At 34.7% G+C, this 12238-nt stretch overlaps 1 protein-coding gene and 1 long non-coding RNA gene across 10 annotated transcripts in view; both read left to right on the top strand.

Moving 5' to 3' along the window:
* CCSER1 (coiled-coil serine rich protein 1) overlaps window positions 1-12238 on the top strand; it is a 1207616-nt gene that overhangs the window by 496243 nt on the left and 699135 nt on the right. The window contains exon 8 of one of the 9 annotated variants that reach the window (XM_070614298.1): window positions 11454-11588. The exons of 7 other annotated variants lie outside the window; for them this stretch is intronic. In XM_070614298.1, coding sequence (XP_070470399.1) covers window positions 11454-11588 — 135 coding nt within the window. Of the gene's footprint in view, window positions 1-11453; window positions 11702-12238 lie in introns of those variants that run through there. One more of the 9 variants, XM_070614297.1, reaches the window with a different exon arrangement.
* LOC139082522 (uncharacterized) lies at window positions 9360-10978 on the top strand. The gene is made up of 3 exons (XR_011538611.1): window positions 9360-9473; window positions 9700-9775; window positions 10873-10978. It is a non-coding gene; the product is annotated as an uncharacterized lncRNA (long non-coding RNA).

The following is a 12238-nucleotide window of genomic DNA, read 5'->3' as shown; positions in this document are numbered from 1 at the left end:
ATTCAGATGGCCTCATATATCAGATTCCTCTTATGAAAAATAATTAATGAAAATGTTCATTAATTATGAGGGAGAAGGAGTGAATATAATGAATTTATCTTAATGGAAAACTGGTAAATTTTTTGAATAAAACATTACTTGGAAAAAAGAAATATAAAATAGTTTCTGTAACCATAAGGACATATGGTATCTTTTTATCAAGAATACACCATAGTATATTTTTCTTTAATTTCCCAAATAACCTCCTAAATGCAAGCTACACTAAAGGAACATTATTCAGTCACATTGGATACTGGGAAAAACCACATCATGAACAAAGCATTGTTAATGTTTTACTCTGTATATGTTATAACATCGTACTCTAAGTAGAGTCAGTTTATTTTGTCTAACAACGTAATGGAGAAGAGCACATTTGCAGACTCCAAGAGAAAGGAGTCAGATCGTGGCATGACCTCTACAGCAGCATCTGTTGTATATACATCCTGTGTAAATTTAGATTTGTGTGTGTGTGAGTTTTTGTTGTTTTTCATTCTGTGAATTTAAAGATCTCTCTCATTATTGGAAATCACTTTTTCAATGTCCCAGAAAGAGCCCCAAATGGTATATTTTGCATTTCTTGTCATTTTTTGATGGTCTAGAATGGGTTCTTCCATTTGTTGATGAATCAGTTTATTGAGTACCAACCATGTCCTTGATAATATTCTAGGCACTGGTGCTCAGTGTAAACAACGCAGAATAAATTCCTGCTTTCGTAGTATTAGGGCTCTAATGAAGAGAAATAGACAATAAACAAATAAATGTAAAACATATCAGGTAGGGATGATAAATGTTATGATGAAAAATAAAGCAGGATTTGGAAAACAGAAAGTGACTCTCTAGTTTGTTGCTGTTTCAAAAAGGATGGTCAAAGAAGGCCACTCCAGCAGAGAAAGTAAGGAAGAAAGGGAGAAAGCCACTCATTTATCTGTAGGAAGAGGCTTGAGAACAACAAATGAAAAAGATATGAAGCAGGAGAACACCTTAGCCTTTTTAGGATCCACTAGAGAGTCATTGTGACTGGAGCAGAGTGAACGAGGGGCAAGTAATAAGAGATCAGGTCAGAGAGAAACCAGACCATGAAGGTCATTGTAGGCCATAGTAAAGACTTGGAATCTTACTTTACATGAGATGGGAAACCATTGGAGTGTTTTGGGGGAAAAAATGGCATGATCAGACTCTAGTCTAAAACTATTACTCTGACTTCAGTGTAGATGTAGGCAGCAAGGGGACATGGTAGAAGAAGGAATTCAGGGCTCCTGTAAGTGAGAGATGATGGTAGCTTAAACTGGGGTGGTAAAAGGTGAGAGTGTAAGCATTGGTGGGATTGTGGACACCCTTTAAATGTGAGTCAGCTGGATTCATTAATAGATTATATGTGGGATATCAAAAAAGAGCTATGTCAAAGATTATTCCTGATCCTAATGTTCTCTATATTTGCCTCTTTTTACCCCTTTTGCTATCTTTCTGATGTTGCAAATTAGTACATATCATGATATAGAGATTAATGAAGGCTTGTTTTGTTATTTGGTTTAATTTTGTTAGTAGTAGTGAGGCAAAGGGACAAAATGTGAGATAACAGATAATGTCAGCTTTATTGGGGCTAATAGTCAATTCTACAAGGAAGACTAATTTCTGGCAATCTGTTTTCTCTCCCAGATAGCTGAAAACCACACAGGTAAAGATAGTTTTTACTTGTAATTTGATGTGTATTCTTATAAATTGATAATTATGGGACAGAAACATGACTCCTTAGTGCTTAGTGGAAGAAATAAGCAGGAGAATATATATCCAAGGGATAGCTGATGAATTTTGAATATAAAATTACACTATGATTATATATATAAGGACTCAATTTATGAGAATATTTTAAATACAAAATGATGCCAATGTGTTCCCCTAATGGGAATAAATGTTAAGAGGGATCTATTGTCTAAGATATGCACATTTTAAGCAATTATTTTTGATGACTTAAAAGTAAAATAAAATGATGATTTCATTTATCTATTTCTGTGTAATAGACCACTTCAAAACTTAACAGCCTAAAACAATAATTTAATGTTGTTGTTTATGATTTGTAGGTTGCCTGAGTTTATCTGGGCAGTCTTACTTGAGGTTTTACAAGTAGTTGCAGTAAGACATAGGCTGAGAATGGAGTTATCTGAAGACTCAAGTTGGGTAGACAAGATGACTACTTGTGGACTAGCTTGAGTTTTCTCACAGCATGGTGATTTTAGAGTAGTTAGACTTGTTCCATGGCAGCTGGCTTCCCCCAGAGTGAATGTTCCAGGAGAAGAGGAAATAGAAGCTGCCAGGCCAGTTGCTGACTAGACGCAAAAATATACACTTTTACCTCACCTCCTTCTATTGGTTAAGCGGTTACAAGGTGTGTTGATGGTCCCCAAGACAACTCTTACATTCAGAGATTTGTGAGAAGGACTCACAGAACTCAACATGTAGTCATATAGAGCACACGGACACTCTTCTCCTGGCAGTGTATGTGGTGTTTCTACCCAGTGAAGACGATTAGAAATTTTATTTTATTGGGAGCTGGTCATATAGGAACCCTGTGGCTAGTCATACAGAAATTACAAACTTCTAGAGAGAAATCAGGTGTTCAGCATAAACAATATTGATTTTAAAAATGGTTTAGGAATAATGAACCACTCTTATCATTGATGGAAAATTTGATGTAATGTAGGATACTGTTTACCAGTCAAGTTCTCGGAAGCCAGCTGATGGCCAACCTTGCAAGCAGACCTTTCTCAGGATGTTGCATAAGTTTGCTAGGGCTGCCATGACAAAATACTGTGCATGCACTTCCCTGGCATCTCTTCCTCTTCTTAAAAGGGCACTAGTTATAGTTTATTAGGGCCCACCCAAATGGCCTCATTTTAACTTAATCACCTCCTAAAAGACCTTATCTCCAAATATAGTTACATTCTGAAGTATTGGGAATTGGAACTTCAATATATGAATTTCAGGGGATATAATTCAGCCCATAACAGATAGACGGACACAAAACAGCTATGTTAGCTCTTTTCTGCACACAGGGCCAACTATGACTCAAGGAAGGGAAAATAAACTGCATCTCTTCATGGGGCATGACAAAGATTTGCAGCAGTCTTTAATCTACCATATTGATAGGTGATATTCTTTCATTAATCCAGTTTTCAGTCCTATAAATTTTCAGCAAGTGTGAGGAGTTTGAGTTTGAGGGACGGTGGAAGAAAATACGAGATTTCCTTAAATGTTTATATATATGCATCAGTGTACTCATCTGAGGATTTTCCAATGCTATTTTAATTTCCATTAAATTTGGAAGCTTTGCTTAATGTTACCATATTTGAATTAATTTACAGTCCTTAAAATCTTATGGTTAAGAGTGTCAAAGAATTATGGCTTTAAGAAATACTTCACTAAATTCTTGATGATAAACACTGAGAATAAAATTTAAATTGAAGTAACAGCTATCAAACAATATTTCTGTATTGTATCTGTACAGTATTATTTTATGTTTAACTTTTTGTCCTTCTTGTTCTGTCAAGATAAATTTTGAATGAACATAATACCTGTTTTTTCAGACAGCATTACTGATGTATGATGAAGGCTCATATAGTAAGGAAAATGATAATTTTATATCCTGATAAAACAAAGTTATTTTTACATAAATTAAAGCCAAAATGGATTTTGTTTAATTTGTGTTAAAAGATATGCAATATCTCTCAGACATAGTGGACCTCAGGGAAAAAGATTTTAATGGAAAGAATAAGCAATTACTTTCATGTTGCCTACTAGCATCATATTGCTGTCCAGTCCTTCTCACGCGCTGTCCAAATGATTTCAGGAAGGCATGTACAAGATATAGAGCTTGTCAGCATTAATACATGCTAAAAATAATGGTGTGCCCCCTCCTTTCCCATCCCCAGCTCACATATTCATTTTCTTCCTTAAATTTAATCTCAATGTTTCTTCATCTTTGCATAGGTTGGTGCTTTATATTTCTCCTAACTTTTTTGAGTTCTCCAAATGGTACTGATATAAAACTTTCTGTGTTAAAAGGCTTATTTTAGCATGCTTTTAGAACATCAGGCCATATTCTGCTTACTCTAAGCAAAGAGTTCCTTTGACATATATAGTGGATAAGATTTACTGAGCATCTGTTAAAGATAATCATGGAAAATTGAATTCAAGGATCCGTTTTTTATATCGAGTTAAACAGAGCACCAGAAAACTACACAATACATAGATTTGGTTGTATTTCATAATTGGAAAAAGTGAGGATTTTATAGGAAAGCTCAAATTTAGAATGCAGATACAGAACATAGGAGGATAGAATTCAGGTGCAGAACACAGGAAGATATTTCTGGATTCATTTGTAAATAGACAGGATTTTGAACTACTGCTAGAAAAATCCTAAAGCCAATAAAAGCCTTGAAAATGTGTGAAATGAAAACTTTATTTGTTTCCTGACAGAAAATTAATTTTAAAAAATTGAATCATTATAACTTCAAACTTGCTTTGGGGACCCGCTTCAGCCTGAATTGGCATCCCTGAAACATTTGTTGTGTCTGCCAACAAGATGCCAGGACAATTTTATTTGGAAACAATTGAAGTCAACATGTGTACCATTGGCTGGTGCTCTCTTCCTCAACATCTGTTAGTCCCAAGTGTCTAGAAAACCTTGCTGTGAAATAAGAGCAGAGGTAGCAATCATTGCTGTGCACACCAATATTAACAAGATTTCTTTTACCATCTAAATCAGACATCAGATATTGGAATTGACTTGGGATGAACAGTGTATTTGAGATAGTAACATTATTATCAATGATAATGTAAGCAACTAATTTCGTGTATATCATGTGCAGTGTTTATTTCTTATCTCAGTATTACCATTTCATATACACTCTACATCATATACACTCATTCTTTGTTGTTTTTTTATATAATCTCTGGCATTACTTCAGAGTTTACCTACAAAGTGTAAAGTATGTTATAACATATTTTTCTTTAAATAAGAAGTTAAAAATCTAAGTAAAATTTGAAGACTGTGATTCATTATCAACCTACTCGTTTGAGATGGACCATGAATATGAGAAACTATCGCAAGTGGACTCAGCATGAGTTTAGTTTGTCTTGCAATGACTTCTATCTGTTCTTTCTTAAAATTGTCTACTTAAATAAATTAATTTTAGAAGTTTCCATATCAATATGCATTTGCAATTGTAAAATAAAGTGTGCATGGAATTCAGTACAGTTAATTCTGCCATACATCAAATAATTTAGAAATAGTTGTATTATCCTTGGTAACTGCATAAAGTTAAAGAATTTTAGACTAAAATGTCTTATTAAGACATTGAGCATCCATTGTTTTCATTTTACTATATGGAGGTATTAAATGGCCATGCTGACAGATGCAATAAAATGAGTAAATAAGCAAATACTCTATTTGGGAGTTTTTACATCATAAATTTAGCATTTCTTCACTTCAGTTTTCATACCACACATAAATAATTTGGCAGAGATTCTATTATTTACAGTAATTGTGCTGGGCAAAATTGGCATATTGATAACACAAAAGTTGGCTAATAATTATGAAAAATCAGAAAATTCTATTTACTCTTGCCCATAGTAAAGATATTCTTAATAATGTAGGGAAATTTATGAACATCTCATTAAAACACATTGCAAAAGAGATAAGGAAAGGTGCTATGTGTTTTCACAGAAACTTACTTTTATCCTCTTGGATAGTGGCTGATCCATAGCACAGAAAATTGGAAGACAAACAATTGCAAATTGATGTATTAGACTTATTCAACAGCCTAATAGCAATAACTGTGAAGATAGATAGAATTTGAATATTCTGAGGAACTGTTGATGTCAGGTTCTCAACTAAGGAAATTCGTTTTCTTTTAAGTTGCATTATATTATCAGCAGTCAACTTATGTCTGTACCTGGACACGTACTTCTTCTCAGGTAATCTCTTTTACTCTAGTAAGTCTGATGGGAAATCCGTATGTTAGAAGATGTGACAAACACTGATAATGTTGGCTAAACCTGTTATATTAGAATTTTATTTGGATATATTTCTTAGTAAGAATAAAGGTTCATTTAGAATAGTTAGGCCTTGCTTAACAAGAAAGACTATGGCAGCAGTATTTGAGCCTGAGAGTTTTTAAAAAGCTGAAAAGAATTGTCAAAGCATAATTAAGGGTAGAGGAATTAAGCTCAGTTTTCTCCCTTAAAGTGTCTTTGCCAGGCAGTAGAACCTTTGGCAACAGAGCCAAGTGGAAAAATGGAGCCATGCCAGTTGCTAGAGCATGTTAAAGAGAGATTAGTCATCGTTTCTGGTAACATCACCCACAGGAATAAAGCTGACAGTGGTCTGTCCTCTTATTAACATTAGCTGTTTTTCTCCTTGCTCTCTCCTATGGGCATTAGTCACTTCGTGATATTAGTTCTACTATTGTCATTTCTCACTATTTCTTTTACTTTTTTTTAATGTGGCAAGTCATTCAGAACAATTAACAAACATTTATTGAGGTCCTACCATGTGTAAGACCTTCTGTAAAGGTACTGGGGTAGAAATGTTTTATTTTGACTATAGAAAGGTGCAGAAAATTATAATGCTGGTTGTATTTGAACATGGCCTAGAAAAGTGCAAAGTACTTCAAAGTATTTCAGAAGTGCAAAGATGGGGTTGAGGGAAGGGAAGTGTCATGAGATCTGAGCCAAGGGAGAAGTAAGAGCCAAGATCTCAAGCTTTAGGCCATGAGGGTCTAGAAATTGTAAGTATCCAGTCATGTGTTGCCCATGTGGTAAGGAAGAAGTTGTTTGGTGTGAATGGACATTATATGCTTTATACAGAACTTAAACTGCCTTCTACAGTCAGTGAGGTACAGGAAGCAAGCAAGAATTGTGTCTTAGTCTGTTCAGGCTGTAACAAAATACCATAAATTAGGAAGTTTATAAGCAATGGAAATTTATTTTTCACAGTGATGGAGGCTTGGAAGTCCAAGATCAAAGCATTGGCAGATTCAGTGTCTTGTGAGGGTCCACTTCCCAGACAGCCACCTTTTCGTCTTTTCTCTGTAACCTCACGTGGTTCAAGGGGCAAGGGAGCTCTCTGGGGCTTCTTTGATAAGGGCACAAATCCCATTCATAAGGGCTCTGGCCTCATGACCTAATCACTTCCCAGAGGCCCCACCTCGTAATACTATCAGCTTGGCATGTTAGGATTTCAATATTTGAAGTTTAGGGGAACATAAATATTCAGACCATAGCAAGTTAAGCAAATAATAAGATGCAAAATGAAGAAAATTTTATAATTTTCTTTGAACTTGATTTCCACAGAAAGGGTTCTGAACTTTATTTGAAATTTGTCAATTCCTAGAATACCAAATGATATTAATCAAATAGAAATTATAAGAATTCTGAAGAATCTTCTTATTATCCACTATTTTTGATTGCCTGCATCTGTACATGCCCAAATAGAATGAAAACTGCCTATATTCATATTAAAATAATAGAGTTTCCAGGTGATCTAAACTATCATAAGTATATACTAAAAGATCCATGCATTTATGTTTATCTAATTGTTCTATCTTAAAAGGTTGTAGTTAGTGTATTAGTTTCATATTGCTGCTATAACAGATTGCCACAAACTTGACGGCTTAAAATGATTCACATTTAGTATCATGTGGTTCTGGAAGTCAGAAGTCAGAATTGGGTCCCCGGACTGAAATCAAAGTGTTGGCAGAGCTGAGTTCTTTCTGGCAGCCCTAGGGGATAATCCATTTACTTGCTTCTCTGAGCTTCTAGAGGTTGCCTGCATTCCTTACCTCGTTGCTTCCTTCCATCTTCAAAACCAGCAATGGCCTGTCACGTCTTTCTCACGCTGCATCACTCTGATTCTGACTCTTCTGCCTCCCTTTTTGACATTTAAGGACCCCTCTGATTTCACTGGGTCCACTAGACAATCCAGGAAAATCTTTCTGTTTTAAAGTCAAGTGATTAGTTGCCTTAATTTCATCTGCAGCGTTAATTCCCTTTTGCCACGGACATCATGGGGAGGGCGGGGCATTATTCTCCCTACCACAGTTAGTAACATCACGTATGTAAGATCTAGGTCTTATTCCTGGCAGGGGAATCTTTCTGTTCCTAAATGTTGAGCTGATACTTTAAATAATTAGAACGTGCGTTACTCTTTTCTCTCCCTAATTAATTGGTTATTACATTAACACAGAGAAAGGAATCTCCATTGCACTGAATTACAAAAGCTATTTCCTTTACCTTTAGCATACTTCCCATCTTCCCTGGCTGGCAAACTTGTGATCTCCACTTAATGCCCAATTAAATGCCACCTCCTCTGTGAGGTGAAATTCCTCCCAATTTTCCCTACAATTCCTCCCCACAATGCCTTAATCCAACTCCTAATATGAAGCTAGAAAATTATATTACAAGTATGTTTATTTACAATCTTTCCCGTTAGATGTAGATGTTCGTAAATGCAGATATTACGTTTTATATTCTTTATATTCCCTATTTCAGTGCCTAGTATAGAACTAGAATACAACACACTAATAATAGATGAATGAATGAATTATTGAATGAATGGTGGAAAAAACTTTCACTAAAGACCTAACTTCCTCTCAAGTGTTTTATCCTATTAAAATCAAAATAGTCATTTTATTAAATGTCATTTATAAGTTGAAATAATATAACAAAGCCTATCAAGTTATACAGGTGGTATCAGTCTATCACATTTTCTGTAGCTTATCCTCTTTTTTTCCTACAATTCTAAGCAAAGCTGGACCAGTCCTAAGAGTAAATTATCCATTATGAGACTAACTCAGTGCTCGGGAATTCAGCATTCAGTTGGCCTTGTTGTTTGTCAGAATCTCATCTTGTGTTCTGAAATGTTGGCTTCAGCTTTAACTGGTTATTTATCTGATAACCGGTGTCTAAGAGACAACTGCCTTCCTGCTAACTGCCTATTTAGATTTATAAATAGTACCTTTCCTGAGATTTTTTTCAGAGCCAAATGCTAGAAGTTTTAGGCACAGACTCATTTCTCCAGATTGGAAATCCTGAAAACCGTCTACTTCTTTAGAGTATTAATCCTCAATACACATGATTATTGTCTCATTTTATGGGTAACGAAATTGAAGCTTAGAGCAGTTGAGAACCTGACTAGGGGTCACAGTGCTGGTAAATGGCTCAGCAGGAATTCCAACTCAGGTTTTTAAAATTCTAAAAACTGCAGCTTTAACTGCCATACTACAGAAAATCTACGTGTTTTTATTTTAAGCATGATTCTGACTGTTCATTGGTTTTATATAACTGCAGGGGGATAAAAATAGAAACAGAAGTAGAGAGAGAGAGAAGGGGAGAGAAAAGAAGAAACCGGAAGTAAAGAGAAAGAAAAGAGAAAAGACGTAAGAAAGCAGCCCTCCATTCTTTAGGTTTGGCATCTGTTGACCTCATAATCCTACTAAGGTTATGTACATTTCTTTTATTAACAGACCTAATAATTCTGAGCGGTCTTTGCAATCCTGAAATGAAAGCCACCTAGAATATTGGTGTTTTTATGGATACAGATAATATAATTGCTTTAGCTAGTTTAAACAGAAGGGATTTTATAGGGTATTCCATAATTTACAGGATTTATGGGAAGGGCAGCAAACGATGCTTCGATATATACGGACAAAATGCCAGGAGAGATTTCTGCTTGGAAGGGGTAAGCTATGCTGCCAGATTGACAGCCAGAAAGCGAAAAGGGATGGAGATATGGGGTTTCAGGGTTTAATATTTATTTTGGGTTTTTTTGAAAGTGAGAGAGAATGAGAATTTGAGAATTGATGGGTGGTTGGTTTGGGGTATTAATGGTTAGGAAGAATAAGATTGAGAATGGTGAGAGAAGAAGTTGAAGACAACATCTATCTAGTCATCCCAAACGTTTTTCTTTTTTTTTAAAAATTTGACATTGAATATATATTTTTAATTAATTTATTTTTTTACCTTTTGACCCCCCCCCCCACCCATTTCTCTCACACCCTCACTCATGCCTGTGGAAACCACCAATCTGTTCTCAGTATCTATGAAGTTGTTGTTTTGTTGGTTTTTTTTTAGATTCCACACATAAGAGAGATCATGCAGTATTTGTCTTTCTCCATCTGACTTATTTCACTTAGCATAATGCCCTAGAGGTCCATCCATGTTGTCACAAATAGCAGGATTTCATTCTTTTTTGTTGCCAAATAATATTCCACTGTATTTGTGTGTGTGTGTGTGTCGTGTGTAGGTATATTTCTTTATCCATTTGTTCACTGATGGACAGTTAGGTTGTTTCCATAGTTGGCTGTTGTAAAGAGTGCTGTGATGAATATGGGGGTGCATATATCTTTTCCAATTAGTGTTTTCCTTTTCTTTGAATACATATGCAGAAGTGGAATAACTGGATCATATGGTAATTCTATTTTTGATTTTTTGAGAAACCTCGATTCTGTTTCCCACAGTGGCTGCACCAATTTACATTCCCACCAATAGTGCACAATAGTTCCCTTTTCTCTGCATCCTCACCAACATTTGTTATATCTTATCTTTTTGATAACAGCCATCTGACAGATGTGAGGTGGTATCTCATTGTGGTTTTGTTTTCCATTTCCCTGATGATTAGTGATACTGAGCATCTTTTCATGTATCTGTTGGCCATCTATATGTCTTCTTTGGAAAAATATATATTCATTTTAATTTAATCTAGCTATTTTCAGTAAGATACTCCCTTCCCCACTTTTGCCTGATGTTTCTTTAATTCATCTAATTTTCTTTCTGAAGAGAAGAAACTTCTAGCTTCTGCTAGGGATGAAGTTGCCTGGCTGCATGGCGTACTTTCAACCAATCCTCTGGTTGTCAGCTCTCTCTTTATTCCCACTTTAGTAGGTACGCGGCTTTTCTGTGCTCTCACAGTTAACGTTATTTGGGGATGAGGAAATGCACTACTGGGTCAGGTTTCAGATTTCTTGTGTCTGTCTGCTTTCCAGCTTCCTTTTCCAACTGCTGCCTGCTCTCAAAGGGCTTAGATTTTACAATGGACTTCTTATTTTAAAATGTACCTTTTTTCTACTTTCTGTTTAAAAAATGAATATACATATATTTATATAGTTATATAAATATATATTTATATAATGTATAGAGAGAGTTTTTATATTCATTTTTTAAAGAACTTTGAAGAACAATTCTATGTGAAAACCAAGCTGAGTACTCTATACATGGTTATAAATGTAACAACAATAAATATTCAGTTTTATATGAGTATTGGTAAAGGATAAGAGCTGATATCTACTTAGTTTGATAGGACTAAATGGCAGTCAGTATTATGAGTTTTGTTTTAACTTTTCTCTTTCCTTGTCACACAGACTGTATGCCTTAAGTGTTTAAGAAGAGAGCTCGTTAAAGAACTTGGAATTGTGTCTTCTCTGAAATATGTCTTAATAAATCATTGTCTATTAGGAAAGCATCAGAACTTCATGAATAATTATTTCTATATTATGGTAAATATGCTGGAACTAACTTGTTTTAATTTTATGTAGTTTAGTACATGCAAAGATTTGATGAAAGCTTCAGTGAAATTCTGCAAAAACTCAGATGTGTGTATAGAGAGATATACATGTTGTTCAAAATTGTCTCTAAGAGATGAGTATAAAGCACACATATAAAAAAGTGAGACGAATTTCCATAAGCCACATAGTTTAATATCATTACTTTGCAGTCTCATAAGTTGGTTTTAAGGCTTTAGTTAAAAATACAGAATGAGATTTGTTAATGTACACAAAATTCTGTTTTTCAGTGTATTCATATTGTATGATTAGGTTATTAGCTACATAATTTAATACATTTTTATGTGGTAAAAGCAGTTTAACTGTTAGCAGCTGCCTCTGAAATAACTTTACACTTACTCAGATTTAAATTACCTGTTGACTTGAGTAAGTAATTATAATTTTTTCCTAACACTATGTAACATATGGTGTTTACATTCTTCTGAAGAGCTCCTTGAGGGAGAAAAATATATACAGAAACATCAATATAAATAGTGATTTAAGGAACCAATGAGAAATATGTGCAAACATTAGTGGTAGTTAATAGGATATTAAATAGTTGTTAAAGTATTTGAGTTTGTTGGATTTATTGGATTATTGAGTTA

Source organism: Equus przewalskii, chromosome 3 (genome assembly GCF_037783145.1).
Source record: "Equus przewalskii isolate Varuska chromosome 3, EquPr2, whole genome shotgun sequence".
NCBI classification, from domain to species: domain Eukaryota; kingdom Metazoa; phylum Chordata; class Mammalia; order Perissodactyla; family Equidae; genus Equus; species Equus przewalskii.
This window is presented reverse-complemented; position numbering and strand designations above follow the sequence as displayed.